Raw genomic sequence first — 25,203 nt, 5'->3', positions numbered from 1 at the left:
AAAAGGAAGAAGCCTGGAGTTAAAGTGTGTAGCCATGGTTGCCCATTGAATCCAGAGTCTCATTTCACTTCGCCATCTAATTATATTCTAAAAATCTCAGCAGCATGGATCTCAGAGTTTATCTGTTAGTTACATGCCAAGCACATTGCTGGAACTGTAGAGATGAATAATGAGATCTAAATTACTGCTGAAGTGTCACCTTTGCTTATTACTCTGCCAACTTGAATTCAGCCCTATTTGCTTAAGTATTACAGAAATTGGAGATTTATGCATGGCATTACATACCATAAATAATGCAACATCTGCAATCAGGAAAGAGCAGTAACAAGATAATGATTCCAACCATATTCCTAATGTCAGTATTTCTGGATTGCAATTTCAGTGCTATATTCACTGTAAAAGCTTTAAGAACATGGCTTTGTTGTTTCACCAGGAAAGCTTTGGCTACTTTTCTAAATAGTTTATTAACATTATTGTAAATAAAACAGGATTAAACAGGGACTTGTCTACATGTCATGGCTAAAACTTTAAGCACTGAAATAAAATTCTGGGGGGATCTCAGCAAATACCAGTGAAGCAATTTTCCCCCTAAAAATAAAATAATGGATCTTCAATTCAGTATTAATTTAACCTAATCATTAACTAGTATAATCTTTGATTAGGAAATACTGCTTCTAGCTATACTTTAATTAACAGATATACTTTGTCCTAGGGTTAGGCAGTCCCTGAGCTCTGTTACAAACACACTTAATTGCTTCAAACGGATCTTGGCATTTCAAAAAGCCATTTTTGAAGTCTGCTTCCATACAAAAAATATTAAAAATATGTTAGCTAATACACTCTAATAGCCTACAGTAATTAAATACATTTGAAGGGAAGCAAGAGAGCTTTGGCAGTACAAAGAGAACAATGCTCTTATGAGAGCTGTGGCAGTGCTGTCTTCTTCCAGCCCATCCTTTTAAGATAAAATATTTATTAGGCGTTGTGTCAGCAGCTTCAGCTATGTTTTGAAAGTCAGAAGTTTCTTCTACAAATACAGTTCTTTGTATTATAGCACAGAATGTTTTACTTTAAACAGATTACAGTATAAACTATCCACTGCTGCAAGGTAGCAGCTTAAGTGTTAACATACTGTTGGCAAATATACGTGAAGAAGGCAGCACAGTCAAAGAGTTTTGTATTATGACTGAATATATTTTAAAGCAAGTAATCATCCCTCACATTAGCTTTTTGTAATTATACCGTAGTTGCTTTTATAATATGCCTGGGTGGGGTGGGCTCACTTAGCTCTCGTCTTAAAAGCAGCCTGGTGGCTTTCAGTCAGTAGCATTTTCTTAAATTATAGTTTTACCTAAACATTTATTAAATTCTCGGTTTTCAGTCTATCATTGCGGAGTTTAGAAATTTATCTGAAGGAAACTAGTTACTTATTGCACTTTGTTACTACGAATACTTTGCCTAACTCCAAATGCATTTTGTTTTTTTTCTTCTATGTATAGTTTCCTATATACCTTTTTAGATACATTTTGAAATATTTGATACTAATAATTTATACTTTTTTTTTTAAAAAAAACGCTTAGGAAAGCAGTTTGGACCATTATTAAAACAGAACAAAATAAGACAGTGTTGTGTCCTGAAGCCTTCATCTCCAAACAGTTCTAAAGCAATGGAAGAAATATCCAAAATAAGAATCAATCACATCAGATTTTTCTCCGTCACTGGAGCAATTCTTCTCAGGCACTAATGCTTCAAGTCAAACATTTTCTCTAAATGTTTACTAGCACCAAAAGTATGCAGTATGCAGCCAAGCATCTCACACTTTGCTATCCTGATAAATCAGTCTCAAGAAACTAAGAAAAGGATAATCAGGATGAAAGGTATAACCAACAGTTGAAATAGTTTCAAAGTCTGGAGACATCAAAGCTGTATTTAAAAAGTGGTCTGTAACCAACTACTGTAGTTATCCAGGATTGTGAAACTGGAGTCCACAGGGGCACCTTTCAGAAAACTCTAGGGATGAAGTATAGAAAAATGTACAGATGCACAGGGGACTAGAACTTTCTGCCTCTCCACCCCAGAGCTAGCAAAGCACTCTGTTCAGGGAACATGTTACTTAAAGAGACTGACAAGGTGGCTCCAGAACTTCTAACTATGGACATTTTCCTTGTTCCCACACTAAGCCTGAAGCAAGAGAGACCAAGGTAAGACAATCAAGTGCAGCAACTCTGAAAAGTAAAGCAAGAAAACAGATTTCTCTTTCTCCCATGATCCTCAGAGAGCCACTGGAAACTGAAAAATTATGCAAATTTTTATTTTTCATAACTGACAGAAGGTGTGTCAATGAGTTGCCAGACGATATCTCATCGGTGTCAGCAGCATACTTTTCCACACTAGAACGAGAATGCTGAGGCCAAGTAGCTGCAACAAGCTTTACCCACTCTCTTAAAGGTCGTTCTTGCCTCAATTAGATGGGAAAGATACCCCATTTTTCATTTTTCTACTTCTTCCCTACCTCCATGAAACAGAAACACTGAGAAGCTTTTATCTAGCTTGAATGGTAGGAACCTGGACTCCTCATTTAAGGTTTTCTAAAGAGACAGGACAACAAACACAACCACATGTATTGTTCCCACTTTTGACTGAAGTCGTATGACATCAGTTCTTCTATACTAGTTAGACACACCTAATATGTACAGAATTGCAATATTTCACACACGTAGATTAAAACAAAGGTTATTCCTCAGAGTTGTGATGCAAGATGAAGTAATTTCACATGTTCCAATCCCTCTACAAAACACTGATGCCTTACAACAACATTCCCTCCCAAATCCACTCCCTCTAATTCTCACCTCTGGTAAAGTAGAAATGTTGTTGTTCTCCAGGTTCAGTTCATCAAGTTCACTGCATTTTGCTAAAGACTTCGGAATTGCTGACAGCCTATTGTACCTCAGGCCAAGACGACTTAGACTGGACAGATTTCCTACAGGTAGGAAACAGTTATTAATGTATCGTTAGATTAACACAAAGGCACAGAACGAGGTTTGACTTCTGATTCTTTTGTTGTCTCACACTCTACACTTCAAACTTCATATGGGAAATGGAGCTATCATCCCAAAACAGGAGATTCACAAATTACAGTGCTTTCCAATGCTGAAGTCGACCATGCAGTAGAAGTACATTGTGCATATTACTTACTCTTCTTAAGTTGTGCATGATAACGGTAAGCAAGCAAGACATATATCCTATTGTAGAAGTCCTTCTATCCTGATCTTTCTACCAACAAACAACTCTATCATTTCCCAGATGTCTCCAAAATAACGTTTTTAAATTAGAGATAGCACCATTCAATGCCATGACTAATATTACCAGAACTTGGGCATACATCACACAGCTCAGGTCCTAGCAAAACAATTTCCTCTACAGGAGAAAAAAAAACAAAACAAACCTTTACCACCCACCAAAAGCAACAAAGTTTTTAAAAAGTGATAGGAAAAAAAAACCAAACAACTTCCAAGTTTTCTGAATGATACTGAAGGAAAAGTCTGGAGGAAGTCTGCAAAAATCTGGACAATAGTGCATGTGAAAATATTTCTTAATACTGCTGGGCCAACAGTCCCAGTTGATATGTATTTCTGTCAGGAAAAAAATTCTTGAGAAACTTGCAACTTGAAAATTTCCCATCTGAAGCTCCCTTTAGCTCCAACCTATACCATCTAACAAGCACTCAAGACCAAAATCAACTGCTTAAGGATGTCTTTGAACTACACTGTGCTGGGGCATTTAGACTCTCCTGCAGGTAGCAAGACCTTGAACTTCACTGAAAAGTCAACTGGCAAATAGTACAAAGAAAAGTGCTTAGTCTCCTGGCTCATCCCTACGATCAGAAAATGTGTCTGTGCACGTGTGTACATCACACCAGTGGAGCTTGTGAAGAGAGTCACACAATCAATCAGTTCCTTCCCAAACATTCACTATTTTACACTCATTCTTACAACCACTCATGGCACAACACATTTGTTCTGCAAGACACATTAGAAAAGAAACGTAAGATTTAACAAACAGCAGCAAGAATAAGCAGAAATAATTTAAAAAGATGAAGGAAGCTTAATATGTACAGTCTAACTACTCATTAAATGAAGGATATATTAATGTCTATGCTTATGTACTTATACAAAGGTTACTGGAACACAGCAAAGGAAGAAGCAAATGTAGTGTACGAAATATGCTTGGAAGCAAAGGATGAAACAATAAAAAGAGATGCAGAATGAAAATACAAATGCTACAACGGGATCTGCTAGACAGAGGAAAAGTCTCAACAAAGGAAGTGGCAAAATACCTCTTTCTTGGACTTCGTCAAAATATACTGTAAGAATAAGCCTACATCACTGAGTAGCTGGGAATGCAGCTAATAAAAACTGGAATTCGGAATGTTGTATTATTCACTGTAGTTACTAAAATGGAGATTCACGAGAGCAATGAAAGTAAAAACAAAAAACCAAACAAAAAACCAAAAAACCCAACAAAAAAACCCACCTACAAAAACACCAAACAAAAATCCTTATGTAGAACATAAATTATACGGGTCTTACAAATCAAGAAAGAAAAGAGGATGAATTTTCAGTGCATATCTGATATTTAGCTAACAAACAGCAGTGGGGGGGGGGGGTGTTGGTGGTTTTTTTTTAACAATTAGCTTTTGCAGAAGCAGCAAAGAAAGTCTTCCTAACCAAAAGTTTAACAATTAGCTTTTGCAGAAGCAGCAAAGAAAGTCTTCCCTTAACCAAAAGAGGCATTTAAAATCCAGGGCTATCAATATTGCTCTCCAGTGCACAAATCTTCATCTTTTGAGGTTAAATCCTATAGTGTGTGTATGCACTAAAGAAAATAATTAAGATCTATTTTAGGCCTACAATCCACTAGTAAAAAGATGCACATTTGTACGTAACATAGCTACTTCATGCCATATTCGGTGAGATCTGGCATTGCTGGCTGTATAGGAAACTGGCCTCACTTCGCACGATAGACATCCTATTGCAAGGAACCAAGATCATTAGGATTTGCCATTCTAGGGATAAACAAAGCACATCCTGACTGCGTTTCTCTGAATTGTTATTTAATGCTTTACTAACAAAACAAATGACAAACTTTACACAAAATAAGATATCAATGTACTGTTCTTTTTCACTACTTAAACCTTGAGCTAGATGCTGATCTGGATTTTTCAGGCAAAGAGGACGAACGGGGAACGGCTCTAGCAGACAGCATGATGCCAACTGTTGCTTAGCCATAAAACGTCACTATGCCAATTCCCAGATTGTGAGCACAGGTTGTATGTATATGGTGCTCTTCCTACCAGCAACATGGCATTTCAGAAAAGTGAAACAAGGCAGCCATTAGAGAGAGTCAAACTGTACCATAATTTTCCAGGAGAGAATGACACACATTGGCTATCCTCATGGCATTATCAGAAAGGAGGCATAAATAGCAGCTCCCAGTAATTTTTCCTTATCATAAGTAGCATTTCTCAATAGAACTTTATCACTGTTTCTCTACTAGTTATCCTTCTCCTCCATGGGAAAGCCATGCGAAGACATAACAGAAGACACATCCTGCATGTACCACATTCCCTGTGAGTGTCTTACACACCACAGCACTAAATACAGTTATTCCTGAGAACTGCAACAAAAGCAGCAATATTTCAGCTAGAGCTTCACCAGTAGCAGCTCTCCCACTGCTCCTGGAAAGGCTGTCCTGCACCCAGCTGATGCAGGCAGTATGGACCGCCTGCTCATTTCAAGCCAGAATTTATTTATAGCCAATTTATTGCTATTTAGTCTTGCATCAACAAGACTGATATCTTTTCATACTCATGAGAGTTCATACTCACACCTCATTGTGAATGTATCGCAGTGAGAAACACTTATCAGCTTTTATCTTCACATGCTGGAGAAGCCAGATCTTAGTCTCCTCTTCATAAAATAGGATGATCCTTATAGCTCTTCCCTCTGCTCAGTGTGTTAAAACTTAGCGGGTTTGTTTGTTTATCTTTAAAGGAATGCCCAGAGTTTTAAAAACCAGGAGGGTCAGATTTAGTGTCCAGTACAATTATGTTGATATTTGCCTCCATGGCCCATGGTCCAACCGCTGGGCAGCTGGCTAACATGCTCAGGCCACCTTGCCGGCTCTCCGACCACCAAGTGACAACCTCCAGTTTATAACAGAAATTGTTACAAGTTGCTAAACAGTAGACCTTGCACATTGCACAAACAAAAATGACCCCACTTACAGCTCCGCAAGCTCAGGATTACCCAGCCAATACTCATATTCTGAGCTGCTTTACAGTGCCTGCACTCGTCTCCACCTTCTCTGGTTCAGCTACTGGTTTCTGAGATGGTACCATATTAGGTACGCCGCTGACGTGGTTAAGTCTAAAAAATAGGCGAGGAAGGTAACAACTATACAATCAACTCAGTCAGACAGTCATCAGGATCATTTGCGGTTGTACTTTTGTCACTGAAACCACACCTCAGCGGTACCTCTAAAACAGCCTCTCGCAGGTAGAGTGACTCAGAAAATGCAGCATGTTCATGAACATGACAGTTTGATAACCACAACTGAAAAGCAGCTACTAGCAGGAAAAGCAACAAGCAAAACCCCTTCCAACTTGTTTTCTTAGGGAGCCCATTACAAAAAAACCTTGTAAACTCAACTGCCCCATCCATTGGTACTTCTAAAAATACAATACTGAAGCCTGACTAAGTGCTAAACTTACGCCAGGCCTAAGAAAGTCACTGCAAAATTGTTTTAGTTGAACTTCTGGTGTGAATAGTCACTCTTGGGAATCAGACTTCACACAGCCACCTTGTTTCAGGTCCATTTTCTCACCAGCAAAGAGCATACTAATGCCCATCAGTGGGCTCCACTTTGACCAGCTCTCAGGTTTGAAGCAACGTAAGTGCAGAATTCATAATCACTTCACTGGAGTGACTGCATGTCTCTCTCAGCATTAGCTGTTTAATTTACACAGAAAAGAATTAAAAATTACTTGGAAGCATGCAAATCCAGAAACATTAAATGAAACTGTTACTATAAAACGGACTCTAAATAGATGTTTTAAATTAAATTCTTTATTAAAGGTACCTCAAAAATATTAGCCAAAGAGAAAACAGGTGTTTGCCAATCCCAAAATGAAGGGAAGACTGGAAATACAGCAGAAAACCATGCAAAAACACACTTTTTAGAAAGACCACCTGAAGTGGTTCTCCAAGTAGGAGCAATACATCTCTTTCTTGGCTATTTCAAAATCAAGAGAAACAGGATCTGGTATGTTGAATAATATAAAGAAATCCAAATTCCTAATTCAAAGTCCTACCAGTGCTTTCTAAAGAGAGCGACAAATGCTCTCTTCTTCTGAGAGTTACCACACCTCTTTCTTTCCCTCCCTTAGTTAAAATAATCCTTCAAATTCCCTATCCTTAGATGAAGGGTCATTACTTAGTGCGAAATATTACTGCATCATTACTAAAAGATGGAATAATTTGTCCGTTTTACATAACTTAGTTCATCAAGCTAGTCTGCTACCAGGATCAGTTGCTTTCTCCTAAATAAATCAGAAGCATCAGATCAATTTAAAATCTGTTCACTAGAGAAGACTCTTCTGCAGATAATGTTAAAAACACAAATTGGACTTATAAGAGCTGTGCACATCAAAAACCTATGAGATTGTAATCAAAAGTATACATGAACCTCAGCACGCAATAGATAATTGCAAGAACTTGCTACAAACAACATGGCACTATTAAGTATTTCTGATAGTCTAACTTCTATAAATATTCTTAAATTTTGATTTGACTAAACTGCACACAAGTAGCCACCTATTAAAGAACACATTTTACATTACCACACGTTTCATAGAGCGCAGTTCACTTGATTCACTAAGAGATCTTCTTCTAAGAAAGATAAAATTGCTGTTTTGCATACGAAAGGTACCAGATGTCATTTTTAACAAATGGAAAGCAAGAGGTACATCCAAAAGTAATAAAAAAGTTTTTAAAAAATCTAACTTGATGTCACTTTTAAAAATACATACATGAATTAAGCTTAACACAGCTCATCACATTAATCTTGTAGTGAGAATAACAAAGATTACAATACAGAAGAAAAAGCCAAAAGAGGTTCAATGAGTATGTTACAAAGCAGGTAGGACCTAAGGGCCTTAAAAGAGTTGAAAACTGTGTAGGAGAGACTAGACAAGCTAGAGATGGCCAGCTATGGATAGAGATTAAACACTGCGTTCAGATATTTCAACAGTGCTCCTAGCCTAAAATAGCCATAAGTCAGAAGATGCCTGTCCCACACTTTGTACTTACTATATATTAGTTTTTCCAGATGTCGGCCATACTCCATGACAACTGTTGAACAGTTTCACAGATTTTTAGGTGAAAGGAGCTGTTGACTTGTTTAATCTAATCTCTTGTCAGAAAGCAAACCATTTCCCCTGATAGCTGTAGAGCAAAACAAAAGGCTTCAGATAAACCATTTTAACCTTCAAGTGCATTCCACATGCAAAGATGATGCCTGCCAACGTCCAACACTGCGACAGCACAAAGTGACTGGTCCGGCAAGACATCCTGAAGGTGATCTCAGTGAGCATGTTGCAGAGGAAAGCCGAACAAAATCCCATAGTTATTACTCATCTGATCTGGGAGCAGCTCCTTCCTAAACCAAAGCCTATAGATTTGTATGAATGTAAATTCGTGTCACCAATCAATCATCCGAGAGAGGTCAAATCCTTTCTATAACCTGCAGGGCTGGAACATCCCTAATGTTTAATATGCTCTACCTAAAGGCTGATGTTTTAGGAAATTGGGAATGGGGACAGAAAGGTGATGGAGGTGGGAGAGCAACCACTCAGCAAAACTGCAGAAGAGAAGAGAATCCCTCCTGATCATTGCTACCAACTACCAAAGCCAAAGCATGAAATGTAATTATGCTCTTCCAAATACAAAGGTATAGTTGAACACAACACAAAGCTTGACTTATGAACTCCGGATTTTACTGGTTTAACAGTGAAGTGATTTTTAGTGTATTTTAATTTTTCTTTCCAGCCACCAATACCTCCTCATATATCAGGCCAGTGTAGGAGGCAGATTCAGACTCACAAATTAGAAGGTCAGCAGGGTCCATCATTTTTGTCCTGCTCAAACCAAAGTGCATTATCCTCCTTACACAAAGCCTAGGAATTCTCCTAAAAGATGTTATCCATTAGAAAGCTATTTAACATAAATTTATAATTAATCTCTACCACCCTTACCGCTTTAAATGCCATTTGAAGAGAGCAAAGAGATTCCTCTCTATTTTCAGTCTAACAGTATCAACCAAAGACAGGCTTTCCCTCATTATTTCAAAATTAAGGCCAAAGCATGACCATGTCAGCAGTCATTTATTTTTCAACTCTGAATTAAGACTATAATCATTGCCGACTGCATATGTGTGAAAGATGCATGCAAGATTCTGGCAAAACTTGAGTGACAGAGGCTCAGGTATCTGACATGCACCACACACAACACCTGCATAAGGCTAGGGAGCACAAACTCTTAGTGACATGTTTCTGAAACTGTCTAAGCTACGAAAATTCAACTTCATTTAACATGAGTTCATCAAAATGCATGTAACTAATAGACCTGCTTGTCTCAATTCTGATGTGTTCCTTTGAATCACTCTTCCCTTGTGCCTGTTTCTTACATAAAGACAATAAGATTACGGGCTTTTTCTTTCTGCAGTATACAAAACATTCTGCAAATGCTGAGCTGCAGTTATTATATATCTGTACATATTGGTCTCTGCATCTAATTACTGTGTGATGGTATGTACATTCACTAAAATAAATTGTCCCCATCCTAGTCTTACCAGGAAGAATATCCAACTAAAACACAAAATAAAAAATATTTTCATAAATACACATCAAATCAATAAACTCAGAATTAATAAGACAATAGAAGCTAGCCTAACTTTTACAGAAAAACAGTACATATGTGTTTAACTATATTGGGCTTGCATTGGAGATTTATTTATTAAAACAAAAAAGGGAAGTTATAATTAGCTGAAAATGATACAAAAACACAAAAACACTTCACATTGCAACAGAGTCAAAAGCGACAGTTGGGACCTATTTGGGGCTATCAATGAAAGTGTTGCATTTTACTCAATTCATACTTCATACAATAACACAAAGCAACCAAAATTTATTTCATTTAATTGTTCAATGGTAGTCTTATTTTCCTTTTCAATTTACTATTTAAAACCTTTATATAAATCTTTGATTTCACGGAAATGTAAAATCACATTGTAAGGACAGTTTATACCTAACTGGCAATGCAGAAAAGAATATTAACCTTTCCTAAGTGATAGATGTGTTTAATTTTTTAAGTCTGCCCCACTATATAAACTTATAAAATGTATAACACATGAATATACATTTATAATTTTAGCTAATTAAGGAATGTGAGAATTATTGCACTCAGGCCAGAGATCCACCTAGTATTTTCTCTCTGGAAAAAAATGCGCAACAGCAGATACCAAGAAAAGAACCTAAGAAAAAGGAAAGCACACCCTGAAACTTCCCCAAGAGCTGGAGGAAGATTCAACAGCATGTGGTTCAGTGACTTGAATTTAGCAGCAACTGATACATTTTTCTTCTGCATAATCATCACATTGCCCTGTGAGCTTTTAGCATCTACAGCAACCTGTGCTAACACCAACACCCAAGTGTTCCCTACCCATCGCATGCAGTACAGTCTGCTTTTAACTGGTTTGAGGTTGACACCTCACGGCTTTGCTTCATCCCTCCCATTCTGCCGTTGAAGGAGGCAGTGAGCAGTCACCTCCCACTTACCCTCTCCTGCCACTCACTATTTTCTAGCCAATTTCACTGCTTTACATTTACTAAATCTAGAATTGAAGCCAAACAAGAACCAGAAGCTTCATTCCCTTTATGAGACCACCATGAGAACTAGCAAAGTCTTATAATAACCCAAAAATGAGAATAAAAGAGTGGGAGCCACTGCTTTCCACCAGATAAAGAAAAGGCCAAGCTTATTGTGATTGCCCAATACTAGCAGAATCTAATATAAAATGTTTCATTAACAGCACGGTCCAAGAACAAAACCTTAGACAAAGCACTGAACGCTGATCAGATCTCCCAATGTGAGCCTAAGGAAACAGGCTTGATCCTGCAAAGTACTGACTGCTCACAGACCAAAGCACTAGGTCACGTCCTTGAATTTTAATAGCAATATTGCCATCAAAGCAGGAGCAGGAGCCTACGCACTTTGCTCCATCAGAGTGGTGAGTAATTAGTAACACCAAACCCATCAGTCACGTATGAACATCACCCCTCAGCACTGAGGGAGCTGCAGGTGCTCTGCTGGGTCTCATCAGGACCAGCACATTTGTCAGACGTGTCAGAATAAGACTTCTCCAGTTTTTGCTAAGCCTGCTAAACTTAAAAAAACATTTTAAAGTAGTTCCACTTTTCTACAGAAACACCTTTACTAGGACTTCTAGGAACTTAAAGTTCTCAACCACAATTTGTATGATCTGAGCTGTACCAATCATATATGCCTGCTTCTGGTCACGATGCTTCATGTTTTATCAACCATATGTTTTAATAGCACAACAGTGCTCTCAGAGGTACACTGGGGCTAGCATCTACAGCAACCTGTGCTAACACCAACACCCAAGTGTTCCCTACCCATCGCATGCAGTACAGTCTGCTTTTAACTGGTTTGAGGTTGACACCTCACGGCTTTGCTTCATCCCTCCCATTCTGCCGTTGAAGGAGGCAGTGAGCAGTCACCTCCCACTTACCCTCTCCTGCCACTCACTATTTTCTAGCCAATTTCACTGCTTTACATTTACTAAATCTAGAATTGAAGCCAAACAAGAACCAGAAGCTTCATTCCCTTTATGAGACCACCACGGGTTAGAAGCCTAGTTTGTAGCACAATTTCAACCAGCAAAAATGGCAAAGCTAGTCCACATAATATTTGCTTTCATGAGAGCTGTGATTTCAGCTTCTGAGCTCGTGTCTTACAGCGAAGGGCAGGAATATAGTGCAGGGCTTTGAATATGCCTCTCATTTTCCTAACCATCTCTTAGGAACAGTGCCATGTCAGACACTGGAAAGTGTGTCCAGTGATGGAATTTTTTGTGCTTTTAAAGCATCATTTTGGAACATTTACAACTGACTATTCTTTTTCTTATTAAAATGTCTGTTGCCTTAAATGTCCATGAATATGGCACATTTGACTATAATCAAACTGCACACGTAAACACACAAAACTAGAAAATTACAAAACAGATGAAGAATCTGATTTTTTTTAAAGCTGTAATTCTGTTACTGTTGAATTTCTTTCTCAAATAAGTGTTTCTGTGCTTTTAAATATGAAATTGTGAACACATTTGTACAGAATGCTAAAATTAAAAGTTCAAAGAGGGAACACTCACAATGTGGTATTTGCAGCACAAAATTTTGTAAGCTAGTCTGTAATCCAAAGAAACACTTTACTCCACCCAAAATTTGCTTTCTCTCTGTCTCAAAAGTCCAATTATTAATTTTAATATAAATGGTACATTCTTCACCTTCTTTTATATATCTTTTGGACATATTAGTGTGCCAGCTAAGCACACCGGGATAAGACACTGTAAATAAAAGTAGATCGCAATTTCCGCTCCCCCCCAAAAAAAAAAACCAAACATGGGGGTGGGGGAAAAATCTGCAATTAAAACACTGAGCAGCTAAGATCCCACTATGATTTTGATTCTAGACTTGAGACTGTTGGAATGTGCTAAGCCGTTCCACAAAGCTCATTTTTCTTACAGGAAGTGATCTAATATACAAAGTACTTCACAATTTTCAATCAACAGAAATACAGATATGAATGTATTAAGCCAGTATCTATAAAGCAAGACATTAGGTCACTTCCTGACAACTAATATCTAAAATCGACATTTGTTACTGCGCGAAAGCATGCTTATACAGCATTAGTTGAAACAAGAACTTTGTTTTTTTATAGAGTGGGTATATTGGCTCTCCTACCTCTGTAATCATTGCTGATGCATAATCCCTTCCCTGCCACTCCCCTGCATGTCACCCTCCAACATCCCTTCCTCAGAGCTCCGGCACATTTCAGTACTGTTAGTTAGAAAACAAGCTTTTTTCTTTTTTCTTTTTTTTTTTTTTAAATTGGCATATTCAGAAATCTTTCTGTGGTAAAACTAAAACTTGGTTAGATAGTCCAGCAGTGAATTTAAGAAGCATTTTGCAAGAGGTTTGGGGTTGTTGTTGGGGGGGGGGGGCACGGAGAGGAGGGAAGGAGTCCTTTTTGAGGGAGAAACAGAAAAGGAAGGGGGCTGTTTGTCAAGCTGCTTTGAAAAACAAAAACATCCCTCTCAAGAAAAAAAGAGGCCTCCATCAAAAGGGTGTCAGCAGGGGAGGAGGGGACAGACTTGGCAGTAATGGAAAGCCTGTTCCATAACAGGAGGCTCATAGGCTCATAGTACATTAAATATTTATAACGAGCAAATGTGCTTGGTCTTTTTTGTACCCGGTCTGCGACCCCCACCCCAGTTTGACTGAACTGGGAAAACATTAACAGCATTTACATATTAAGCGTACTGAAACCTGGCAGCGTGTAAATGTTTCAAGAAAAGCCAGTTGTGCCAAACACCAGGTAGATAACCACGAGTAGGGAAGAGACAGAAACTGGAGCGAGAGATGGAGGGGCTGGAAAGGCCATCCTGCAGCCACGCTGAGCGACGCGCGCCAGGCGGCCACGCGCCATTTACTTGCTGGGTTTTTCTCAGTACTCAAAGTCTCTCGCTGAACAATCCTAACCACAAAGCAAGCTGTAATCTAAAAATCAAGCCGCAACTTGCTTTAATGTTGAACCAAAACTGCGATGACTAAGAAATAAAGCCAATGTTGCTGAACTGGCTACGGCTGCCTTTTCTGTAACATGCATAAATGTAGGTTGATCATTATCATTTAAGCTGGAGTTTAAAATTTTTCCCTTCAGTATTCAGTTCTGGCTGTTTGTGAACGGTATGTGGCACAAATACTGATTTCTGATTTTAAGTTTTTACTCTAAAACAGAAATGCTCAGCTACTACACGTTGGTCAATACAAACAACAGGTATTTTCCAGTGGACCAAAAACTGAACCAGTGTAAGGTTAAAGACACAACGGCGCACTGCTGTGTCTTACCATTATTTATCTGTCTTTGGTGGTTTGTTGAGCTGTATAGCATTGATATTCAGCTCAGGCAAGCATGTAAAGAGACAGCTATATACATTTAAAAATAAGTAACTTCAAAACACTATAAAGACAATACAATGGAAAAACAAAACAAAGAAAATAGGCAGAAATCCAGTCCAACCAGGTATGAACCTGACTCAATAGAAACCACCTAAGCTTACAGTAACTTTCTGAAGAAACAGATGAGTCCAAACTATCTTGATTGCAGAGTCAGCAATTTCCTATCTATCACAAGTTACTTAACTGCCTAAGTAACTTTGTGCCTCTCCTACCCAAAGATCTTTCCCTGTAAGCACAGTCTTGCAGCATATTATAAGTAAGATTTTTGTGGTCCTCCGAGAAGTTCAGTGACTGCCAGTCACTAAACAACTCAGTAAATCATACTACTATTCTGCACAAGAATCAACAATAGTGGTCTGTAAACCCTGACAATGGAAATCTCACACTTGCTTAGAGAATTTTTCCTATAATTAGCAGTTTATCCAGAGAACTCACTTCCTAAACATGACATGTACAGTACACATAAGTTTTACGTAAAACAACTTTCAAAAAGATTTACAAAAATAAAGGCTGTGCTTATGAATTCTGTAAGTTAGATGCAAATTCCGAATGGAACAGGATCTCCAGACTTTAAAAATATCATCAATCCAGGAAGGAAGTTTAGCTCCAGTGGATACTTCATCAATGTAAACTCTGTTCAGGTCAAACATTCTAAACAAAAAGCCACAGTAACTTCACATTCAACAATTTACTGCTAGAAGAAAAGCTGGAGTGTTGTTAAGTGGTTCCTCACTCTTCTGCTCATTCACTTCACTATACATTAAAGTACATTAACAGAATGTTCAACGTTAAATATTGTTTAAGTGATAACGTTCATTCTTCTGAGTATGTTCTGGTGACAAATAAGAGCTTAAAATCATGATGGCCTTGTTTTTTGTCTTTTTAAAATCACAGTATGCATCTTTTTCTGCCATCTGTTTAAAACTGATTTAATTAAATAGGAAAAGTCGTATTTTGTTGTTTCATCCTTTATGAGATTCTGAAACCGATCAGGATGGTCTTTATTTCAGGCCATTATTCCCAATCTAAGTTGCAAACCCTCTGTATTTTATTGCATTAGAGCATGATAACTTCGTGGACTTGGAAGGTTTTTTCAGTTGTTCTACCAAACAGCATAAAATATATATAATTAATTTAAAACATTTATCTTTTTAGTTCTATTTTTCTTTAGCCAAAGATGTTAGCTAAAACTATCTGCCAAAGTATTACACTTCAACTACGAGTCTTTTAGCCTTTTATTCCTTTATATGCTGTCTCATTACAGAATGGACAGACGAGCTGTAGACATTTACTCATAACCACAGAACACCTTAAATCAGAGTTAGAAGTGATGGATTTTTTTTCCTTGTAACTCTCATTCTTAAATGATGCTGCACCCTGCAGCACAGCTAGATTTAATAAAGTAATTCAGAGAGCTAGAAACTACATTTAAAGTAACACGCACACCTTGCTTTCAATCTCAAGTGTGAAGCTGCCTTGAGCTGAACACCAGTCATTATACAGTCACAAACCAAATACTCATTCTTAAATTTGTTCCTCTGACTGAACATTTTGAAATAGTGATTTGTTTTCTCTTCTCCAGCCTCTTCACATACCTATGGTTTCTGGCAGGTCCAAGAGCTCATTGTGCTGCAAGTCAAGGTTGGTGATCTGCATGCAGCTTCCAATCTCTTCTGGAAGATGTTCAAGCTGATTGTGCGCTACGTCCAGCGTTATGAGGTTACACAACTCACCTAAAAACACACAAGGAAACCAAAACATCAAGTTCTTTAATGTACAGCTCTAGACAATGACTTCCGCACAGATTAATAGAATCAGACAGATTTTGGGATAATCTGAAAAAAGCTATGGCTACCATAAAGTTATACATATAAAATAAGGCATTACAGGATCATAATTTCATCAGTCAGATCTAAAACCCGATCAACAATTTTGAAAAACTCAGATAAAGCTATCATAGATTCTCTGAAGAAATCTTATTTATTTGTTGATTTTCTTCTGACAGTTCAAGCTGTGGAATACAAGTACAAAACCTATACCTCATACTTGTTTCAGGCTGACCAGAAGTTTGAAACATCATGGAGAAAGTGAATTGTATTGAATTTTGAGAAATTGAGATCTGTTTTTATACCATGAATTACTTTCAGGCACAAAATCAGCAATTAAGAGAGATCAAAATTATTTGGCTGGCAACCTAGATAATCCACCCAAAGTCCTGAGTGCTATTTTTAAACATCACAAAGAAGGCAACATATGATAAGTAAACTGTAAACCTATTTACACAGAGTATTATTTTTAATATATGCAAGCAGAGCTATAGCAAATAAAAGTTTGAAATAAAAGGCTTATCTGTTAAACCTTAAAAAAGATTGAATTTGCTTGGAGTTTAGAGCTACTTTACACTGAACTGCTTCATTCCTGACATTTACACATTAATTTAAAAGTACAGCTAGGCACAACTCTCTACATACAGTAGTTTTACCTATTTTAATGACAAATATACTGTGTTCTGAGCCATAGAGCATGTTGGATTTTTTTAAAAAAAAAGCGTGTGCATGAATACAGGTGTATGCATTCACATTTTTTGCATCTGATGGAGGTGAAATTAATGCAAATCATTTGAACAGCTTCAACTCTATCCAGTAAAGATGAGGTCACTGTATTTGTGTATAAGAGCATGAGTCAGTGAGTAACAAATTTGGAAGAGTAGCAAATTCCTTTTGAGGCACTAATGTCTATTTTTAAGCTTCAGTGTTGTATCTTTGACACAATCCTGTAAGGATTTTCCCACAGGCCTGTAGGACTAGCCTGGGCAAGTTCTGACGTGTAGAGTGTCTACCCATTAGATCAGCAGATAATCACAACTGGTGATTTAATAAATCGTAAAATATTTATGAATTCAGACTCTGTATTGAGTTGCAGGTGTCATGTAGCCACAATACTTACTATGTATCACGAAACAGTTGTGGAAGGCCAGCAAAAAAAAAAAGCCAACCCCAACAGCTTCATTATTCCGTTTTTCTTAGATTGTTAACATATAACTGATCTTATTTCCTGCATTTATTAACCCAAATTGGGATGTTTTTCTAGAAACTATGCAGATGGAAATGTAAAGGTGGTGCTTAAGCAGCTCCTCCATCACTGTGTGTGTCCCCTCTCTTAAGTCAGCATTCAAGTATATTCCAGGCAACCAGAGTCAACAGTCAAACATGTTGTATCCAGCACTGCATAAACCACATTTCAATGCCATTAATATGCAGAAGAAAACAAATTTAAGAAAAAATTGAGCAAGAGTTAATGTTCTGTGGTAGGAGCATCTTTTTGTTATTCATGAAAACAAGTAGGCAAGGTGTAGAAAGCAATAGGAGGAAGAAAAGCTTGAGGAAGACTTCAAGATCCCTCCTTTTAAACAAACAAAGAACCCCACAAATCTTTACTAAGATAACTCAAGAACCTTCATGCACTTTGGGGCAGTAGTTTTCACTTCATGATTGCTGTTTTCATTTGTTTTCACTTCAGAACTAAACCAATGATGTCAAGTTTGAAATATGGCATAAATTTCATTTCATCACACTGATTTCTCATTTACTTGACTCTTCCCACTCTACATCTGCTGAAGTCGAAGCAAGACTTGTTTTTTTGCAGCAACATTTGCTGTACTTCATTTTTGCACCTGCTGAAAACTTTGACAACAGCAAGCTATGTGTTTGAAACAAACATTTTACTAGCAAATTCTGAGGAGGGAAAAAAAGAGAGTTGCCTATGTTTATTTAGACAATTAAGGGCAAGCTAACACTTTGGTTTAATTTGGATACCCATACTTAATACTGTTATATTAAAAATGCAGGCATTATTTTAAAAAGCCACACTGGTAAACACTTAATAAAAATTTTGAATGTTAAAAGAGATTGAGGACTGTCCAACAAATTTTAGACTTTAGAGCAGAAATCAAGCAAAAGTTAAAGCCCTATCATCAAGTACAGTGACTTAAGAAAAGCAATTTCAAGAGAGAGTATAATATTCAGCTTTTAGTTCACATTGCTCAGTAAGGAATCTTGCTCTTGGACATAATACTACTTATGGTTTGACAGCATCTCACCAAAATGTTCTTTTTTCCCCCCCTAAGGGCAGAAGGAGAGGGGAGGTGAAGTGCTGTTGGCACTGAAATTCTTTCAGTACTTTAACTTGGATTGCTCAGACACAACACAGAGCGTGCAAGTCAACAAAAAGCACTCAAGGTACATCTCTCCTGTTGTTCTCCATGACGTATGGAAAAAAATTCTTACATCCAATATGCTTTACAAGGTGAAAAATGTTTAGGTGATGTGGTAGAGGCTCATCTTCACATGCAAAGGCACACGGAAGACCAGCAGTGGATGGGAGAACCCAAATACTGGCTGTCCCAGGAGAGCCATCAGCCCCATGGCCAGTGTGAGACCCATCACAGTGAGTAAATGGAAAGGCTCTCCAGAGCACCTCGCAGACTGAGGGCTGTTACTGCCTATGGGGCATGAACACCTACTATGAGGTGCAAGGAAAAGCAACTTGGGATGGTAAGAGTTGCTATGGGATCTTTAGGGAAGGGGAAAGGGAGGAATCAATGTGGTTTAGGAAGGACAAGTATGGGAAGATAGAGGGATAAGGAAATAAAAGGGTCCAGTCCTTTACAAACCAATGCTGGTCACGCCCTGTGCTCATGAGCACCATCTGCCCTGTGCTCTCCTTAAACTGTTAACTATTTTCCTGGGTGAGAGGCGCTCTGTTCTGCGTGCATGGAGGTCTGAGTACCAGCAACACTGCAGTTAACATGACCAAACACTACTGAAAACATCCCAGTACATGGGACCAGAACCACTCTGGGTATGGAGAGCACGCTGCCGCCAGGCCAGCAGCTAAAGAACTGGGGCAGCTCTTTCACCGGCTGACTGACAGCAGTGATTTACCCCGTGAATGGACACACTGTGCACTGCACTGCTGCACAACAGCAGCTCTTTCAAAAATTATGCCAGGATAAACACATGGCATAAACAATCGATACAACAAATAATGATCTGCAAGAACAAAGAGGCCAAACTTAAGGCCATCTGCACAATGCTTTTCCTAGGAGCTGATGTAAAGCCAGCTTGTTTCAGTCATTGAAAGTGTCCTTCTTCTTGTCTGAACAGTGGCAACTGTACTGAAGGAAATGCTTCTCCAAAAAAGGTGAAAATAAGTTTCACCAAGATACAACTGAAATTTGGCATTTTTGCTTGGCCAGGGTAAGAAGCATATGTCAAAATCAAAAAGAAAGTTTTCCTAAAAGAAAGATTTGCTCAGGTACAAAAAGAAAAACGGCTAATGAGTGTGGAGCTCATGATCTTACTCATATTAAAGCATCAACATTTGCTCTTTTCTGGTGTACTACATAAACATAAACTTTGCTGAAATACATTAATATCTTAATCAATTTAACAGAAATACGCCAGCTAGAAACGTGCTGCAGCTCAAAATCAGCCTTATCCAGAAAGCAGTTTACTAAAGAAAAACCCGTTCCCGTTCACCACGTACAGAACTCCAGCATCACTTCACCAAAGGGCTGTTCGAACACCCAAAATCACTGGAGTAAGGCAAGCACTATTTTAGGGAAATACTAATCACAGGTAAAATGAACTAACTCTTCACCACAAGTAATGGCCAAAATAGACAGATCTTAAGCTCACAGTAGTGAATAAAGGATTCTCTATGGACTATTTGCAACTGCATTGAAGGGACAAGCATCCTCAGGACAATTAGAAAATAAACTAAGGTGCTGGGGTTTGCAGTTGGGTTTCTCCCCCCCCCCCTTTTTTTTTGCCTTTTTTTTTTAGTACTATATTGCACCGTAATTGCAAGGGGAAAAAAAAAGCAATTGAAGCTCAAAATCTGCCAAGAAAGCAGACAGAAATTGCATGTACTAGCTGACTTGACAATAAAAAATTTTGAAGTAGAAGTAATGCCCATATGAAACACATACAGCAGTTTCTCTATAAATCTTCACAAAACAGTTAGTTACATCCTATTATGTAGTTTTTAAAAACTTATATTTTAAAAAGTTCTACAAGATAAAAATTTCAGACGATTCACACGCATTTTCAGGTAAAATAGTTCGCAAAGACTCCCAACCACCTTCCAGTTAAAAACATTCTTAAAAATACAACTAAGTATACATCTCAACAATCCTTAAAAAAGATGGGGTGAGCAATCACCTCACTGTTGTTCTCATATGCACGGAGACTAAATGTTATAGTATGACAAAGCTAAATATACCTGCTGAAAAACCCCAGCATTATGAAATGACTAATATTTTCTGCATAATGAGGCAGAATTATAGTCCCATTACATGGCCAACCTTGAAAGCCTGTTATGACAAGAGGACCAAGTTACATGCCCTGACTTACATACCTCTGAAAATTCTTCTTGGCTATTTAAAAAACAAAATACAGCTTCATTAAAAAAAAAATAAAAGTACACACAAATTAACAGTCATATAGGGAGACAGTATAGGTCAATAGCAGAGGCTTCAGTGCCTCCTACCACTAATTCACTCAGTGGGCAACGCTCTTGGACGGCAAACACAATTTGTAATATAGCCTGTTTTCCACTGGATTAACTCCATGCCTGCCCATGCTTAAGCAGATTGAAAATTATGAAATCCTTCATGACATGATAAATCCTGGGCCAGATGACACAGCAAGAGGATCAACACTCCTATGGAAAGTACAAGGAAGAAGAGAATGCAAATATTAGTGGGACTTCAGGCTGGTGTGTCAGAACACTGGTTGTAAGCTAATTTGTAAAGAATAATTATCTGAAATCAGCAATGCTGGGAACAAGTTACAAGTAACTTTGGTAGTTATTAATCTCTCACTAGGTACTCTGCTGGCACCAAAAAAAAAGGCGGGGGGGGGAGCGGCAAAAGAATTTTTAGTCTGTCTATATAAACTCTGGCATAAGTGTCCTGATTTTAGAAAAAAATTCAAAACCATTTTAGAGTTTCAGAATCTTTTCCCTCTCTATGAGATTTGAGTACATCACTGTAACAGACAGCCTGAACTTTTTGCTGTGCATTACCAACTGCCCAAAAGAACAGTTAAGCAGTCAGATCTATTTGGAATTATTACTGCACAACTATAACTTACGCAGAAAAGTTACTGAGTAGAAAGAATGCAATTTTAATATGGTCACAAGTGACTTATGTACCAAAGTTAAAATATTCATGTAAGTAAGAAATAAGCGCAGTAAAATATTTAGAATTTGCAGAATGCGCAACAGGATCTAGTTATGGGAACCACTCAAAAACACAGAAGCTAAGCTCAACTGAAAAGAAAGACTCAAAATCTGGTCTAAAACAAGCTTCAACATGACACAATAGCAAAACACTTCTTAGTTATTGTTTATAACTGAAAGTAACAAATATAAATAAAATTAAAAACGTGTTCAAACAACATTTTAAACTTGTGAAACACGTCGAAGAAACAGTCTTAGCAAGGGCTCAAGGCAGGATTTGAGCTGGGCAGTAGAATAAACCAACAGGAACTTCATGAAGTGCAAAGACAAAGGCAAAGTCTTGCACCTAGCACGAATAACCCTGTAAAGCAGTACAGCCTCGCACCAGCTGGTGAGGAAACAGCTCTGCAGGGAAGGACCAGGGGGTCCTAGTGAAGCTGAACCTGGGGTCACATCTTGGATCCTGTCCATTTTGAGCGTGGAACAAGTGTGCTTGCTCTCAAATAAAGGCTAACCACCTATTGGGCTGCATTAGCAGCAGCAAAGGATTATTTCCCTCTGTTCAGCACTTATGAAAGTATTCAAACAGTTAAAATAATTGCAGCACTGATATTTTAAAAAAAAAAAAAAAAAAAAGGCTAGACTTCTAACAAGCTGTCGGTATTTACTGGAATTACACTTGAGGCATCATCCCAATAAACTCTGCAAGTAGATCAAAAGGGCAGGACTACTTAATCATTATCCTAAAGCCAGTCTGAAGAAAATTTAATCAGGAGGAATTTGACTAGATGACAAGACAAAATTGCATCCCCACAAGAGCTTTCACAGGAATCGGAACCCAGACACCAAAGCTGAAGCTGGCCAAAATCAAAGTTCTTCACCCTTCCTCCAAGCTCAAGAAAGCAACCAGAACTGGATCAAATAAGCAGTCATTTTCTCTGACTTCTAGGGTGCAGTACACACATATCAATGCCTATATTTATTCCACTTCTGTTCACAACTTCATGCTTTTATCACATTAGAATACAAAAATATAAAAATATTCTCAACCGTTGTGTTTGCAGACATGAGCATGCCAACTAAGCCCAGGAACACAACTTGGTTTCCTTCAAACCGCTGAAACAGAAGAAGGGGTTCTTAGATACAAATAATGTAAAGAAATATTTCTCTATATTGTCAAGTTTGCTAAAAAAAGGGGAAATGAAATTCAGAGCATCACTGAAAAGCTTTGCAACTAACAAGTCATTTAATAAGGAGGCACTATATTCAGCATGGAGTGAGCAGACATGAACTAATGCAGCTGCACACATCTGGTTTGCTGTCTATGCTACTGAAAACCAAACAGGTGCAAGTGTTATGAAAAAGAGTTTCAAAGTAGTGAAGAAACCACAAATGATCTAAATATTGGGTAGATGGGGGAAGGGAAGAACAGACGAGAGTCTCAGAGACATTCCAAGTCTGGTGTAGGCAGATTCCCTGAATTACAATCTAAAAATATTTCCCTTGCAGAACAGCCCTGACCAGATTCTCCATAGAATAAGAGTTGCATTCACAGACAGAACACACAATATTTGGAGTCTTAAGAAACTTGCAGAAACTCTGCAAATGTAATTTCAACCATGTTGACAATATTATTGCCATTTGAGCTCTGTGTGCTAAGACAAATATATCCAAAACTGGTATAAGATGCAACCTTGTCTTTGCAAAGAAAATATTATCAACTTGATTGTGCAAAACAATTCCCTCAACACAACATGGTGGAATGCAATAAAACTCTTGATACAAGAAATGCAAAAGGCTTAAGTAACAGCCTGCAAATTGAAGTACTTGCTTGGCCTCATCCCAAGACAGTTCCTCTGGTTTTCATCCTTCTCGTGCTGACTGTCTGACTCACCAAAGTGTTCGCATTCTTCCATTCTAATCTTCAACTTTTTGATATCAGTAGAATGGACAATTTACCAGATATGGCGATGAAGCTGGAGTCCACCTTGTGAACTCATTTCCACAAGTATCCCTCCAGACTGTGTTTTGGCAAAGCTTCCACATGGAAACCTTTCTGTTAAGGTTTTATTTCATGGATGCCACCCAAGATTCAACAGCCAAGTGAACAGGTAAGTTCTGCTTTTGCACTCGGTATGTATATATATTCAACAACTGCGTAACAGTGACCTTTCAGTCAAGAACAATGTTCAAAACAAACTTGTGGATCTTGCTAAGGATGCAAAGTGTTTATAGGAGTTTAAAGGGAAAAAATGGTCAAGCCCTTGGAAGAGGAGTCTACTGAAAATTACTAGAGACAAGCTGCACCAGACTCGGGAAATCCCCGATATGAAAATAGCTGGATCTGGGAAAGGAGTCAAGTTAAGCCTCATATATACACTTACACTGTTTTTATGCAGACATTTGCTTAGGGCTACAGTCAGAAGCAGGATACTGGGCAAGATGCACTCTGAAAATTTATCACCACTATTAGGTAGGATGCAATTTGTAAGAAAGACTAGGTTCACAAAGAGCAACATAGAGTAGCTTTGCCATCAAGAAACTTGCATCAATGAATTCTCACCACTATACATAAAAACATAACAAAAAATTGCTTCAGGAAGGTGGGGCTGAGCTCACGCTAACCAGGACTCCCAATAAACTCCACAGGGTTTTGTGGAACAAGACATGGAAAGCAGGGGGAAAAGGAAGAGAAAGAGATTCTGCAAATATGATGCATTTTCAATGGCTCTCTGCAGACAGTAACCCATCCTTCTTCAAACCACTTGCAGTGCACTTCACATGCTTTTATACAACATGAGCAATCCTACCTGTGAGGTTTCACAAGTGAGCTGCAGCGAGCCAAGCTGATTTAACAGCTCAGTGCGGACAAAAGTGGCGGTCCTGCTCTCCCTGTTCCAGTTCATGCTCTCCCACTCCTCCTCCTACACCAGTTCCAGTCTTATCTGAAACTTCACTGATTTCAACTAACTAAAAGTAACAGACAACAAAAGTAGCAAAACCATTAATATTTTTGTTAGTTTAGTGAGATAAATCAGCTCACCAAGGAACAGCTCAGATGAAAGAGGCAGAAGAAGCAAGCAGCTGGGAAGCTGTGAGGAGGGGAGTGGATACTGCCCCTTTCAACATCATGAAGCTGTTACACATCAGCACAGCCATTTCATGAAAGCTCCCCCTAATTCAGCTATTCTTGAACAGAGCTTTTGGCTAAACATGGAAAAAAAAAAAAGACTTAAAAAACCAAACCTCGGAATATGTTTTCAGTTAAATGGATTTTTAAGTATTTTTAGATCTTATTCAAACAAATCTATTTATATTTGAAAATACAACAATGCATATCAAGACCTCAAGCTTACTACGCAGTCTATAAAAATAATTTCAATCATTAAGAATGTAGAAGCAATATATACGTTGCTGGAAAAGTTTTAAGATAGCTCCAATAAATTACTAGTAGCAATGATTTGCTAGGTACCTAGAGCCTGAATTTGCCAAGTTACTAAAAGACTATTATTTGTACTTTGGCAGAAGATGTTTTCTTCATTTTTTGGGTTACTGAGTTAGTTCAGTTTAGTAAACTACTA

The 25,203-nt window shown here is 38.1% G+C and overlaps 1 protein-coding gene across 1 annotated transcript in view; it reads right to left on the bottom strand.

Annotated features, from left to right (window-relative positions):
- The window catches only part of SHOC2 (SHOC2, leucine rich repeat scaffold protein), a 40,435-nt gene that overhangs the window by 8,554 nt on the left and 6,678 nt on the right, over window positions 1–25,203 (bottom strand). Inside the window, exons 3-4 of the mRNA XM_009277864.2 lie at window positions 15,973–16,110; window positions 2,850–2,980 (exon numbers count right to left, since the gene is read on the bottom strand). Coding sequence (XP_009276139.1) covers window positions 2,850–2,980; window positions 15,973–16,110 — 269 coding nt within the window. The remainder of the gene's footprint in view (window positions 1–2,849; window positions 2,981–15,972; window positions 16,111–25,203) is intronic.

This window comes from Aptenodytes forsteri, unplaced genomic scaffold, assembly GCF_000699145.1.
Source record: "Aptenodytes forsteri isolate BGI_AS27 unplaced genomic scaffold, ASM69914v1 Scaffold15, whole genome shotgun sequence".
NCBI lineage: Eukaryota > Metazoa > Chordata > Aves > Sphenisciformes > Spheniscidae > Aptenodytes > Aptenodytes forsteri.
This window is presented reverse-complemented; position numbering and strand designations above follow the sequence as displayed.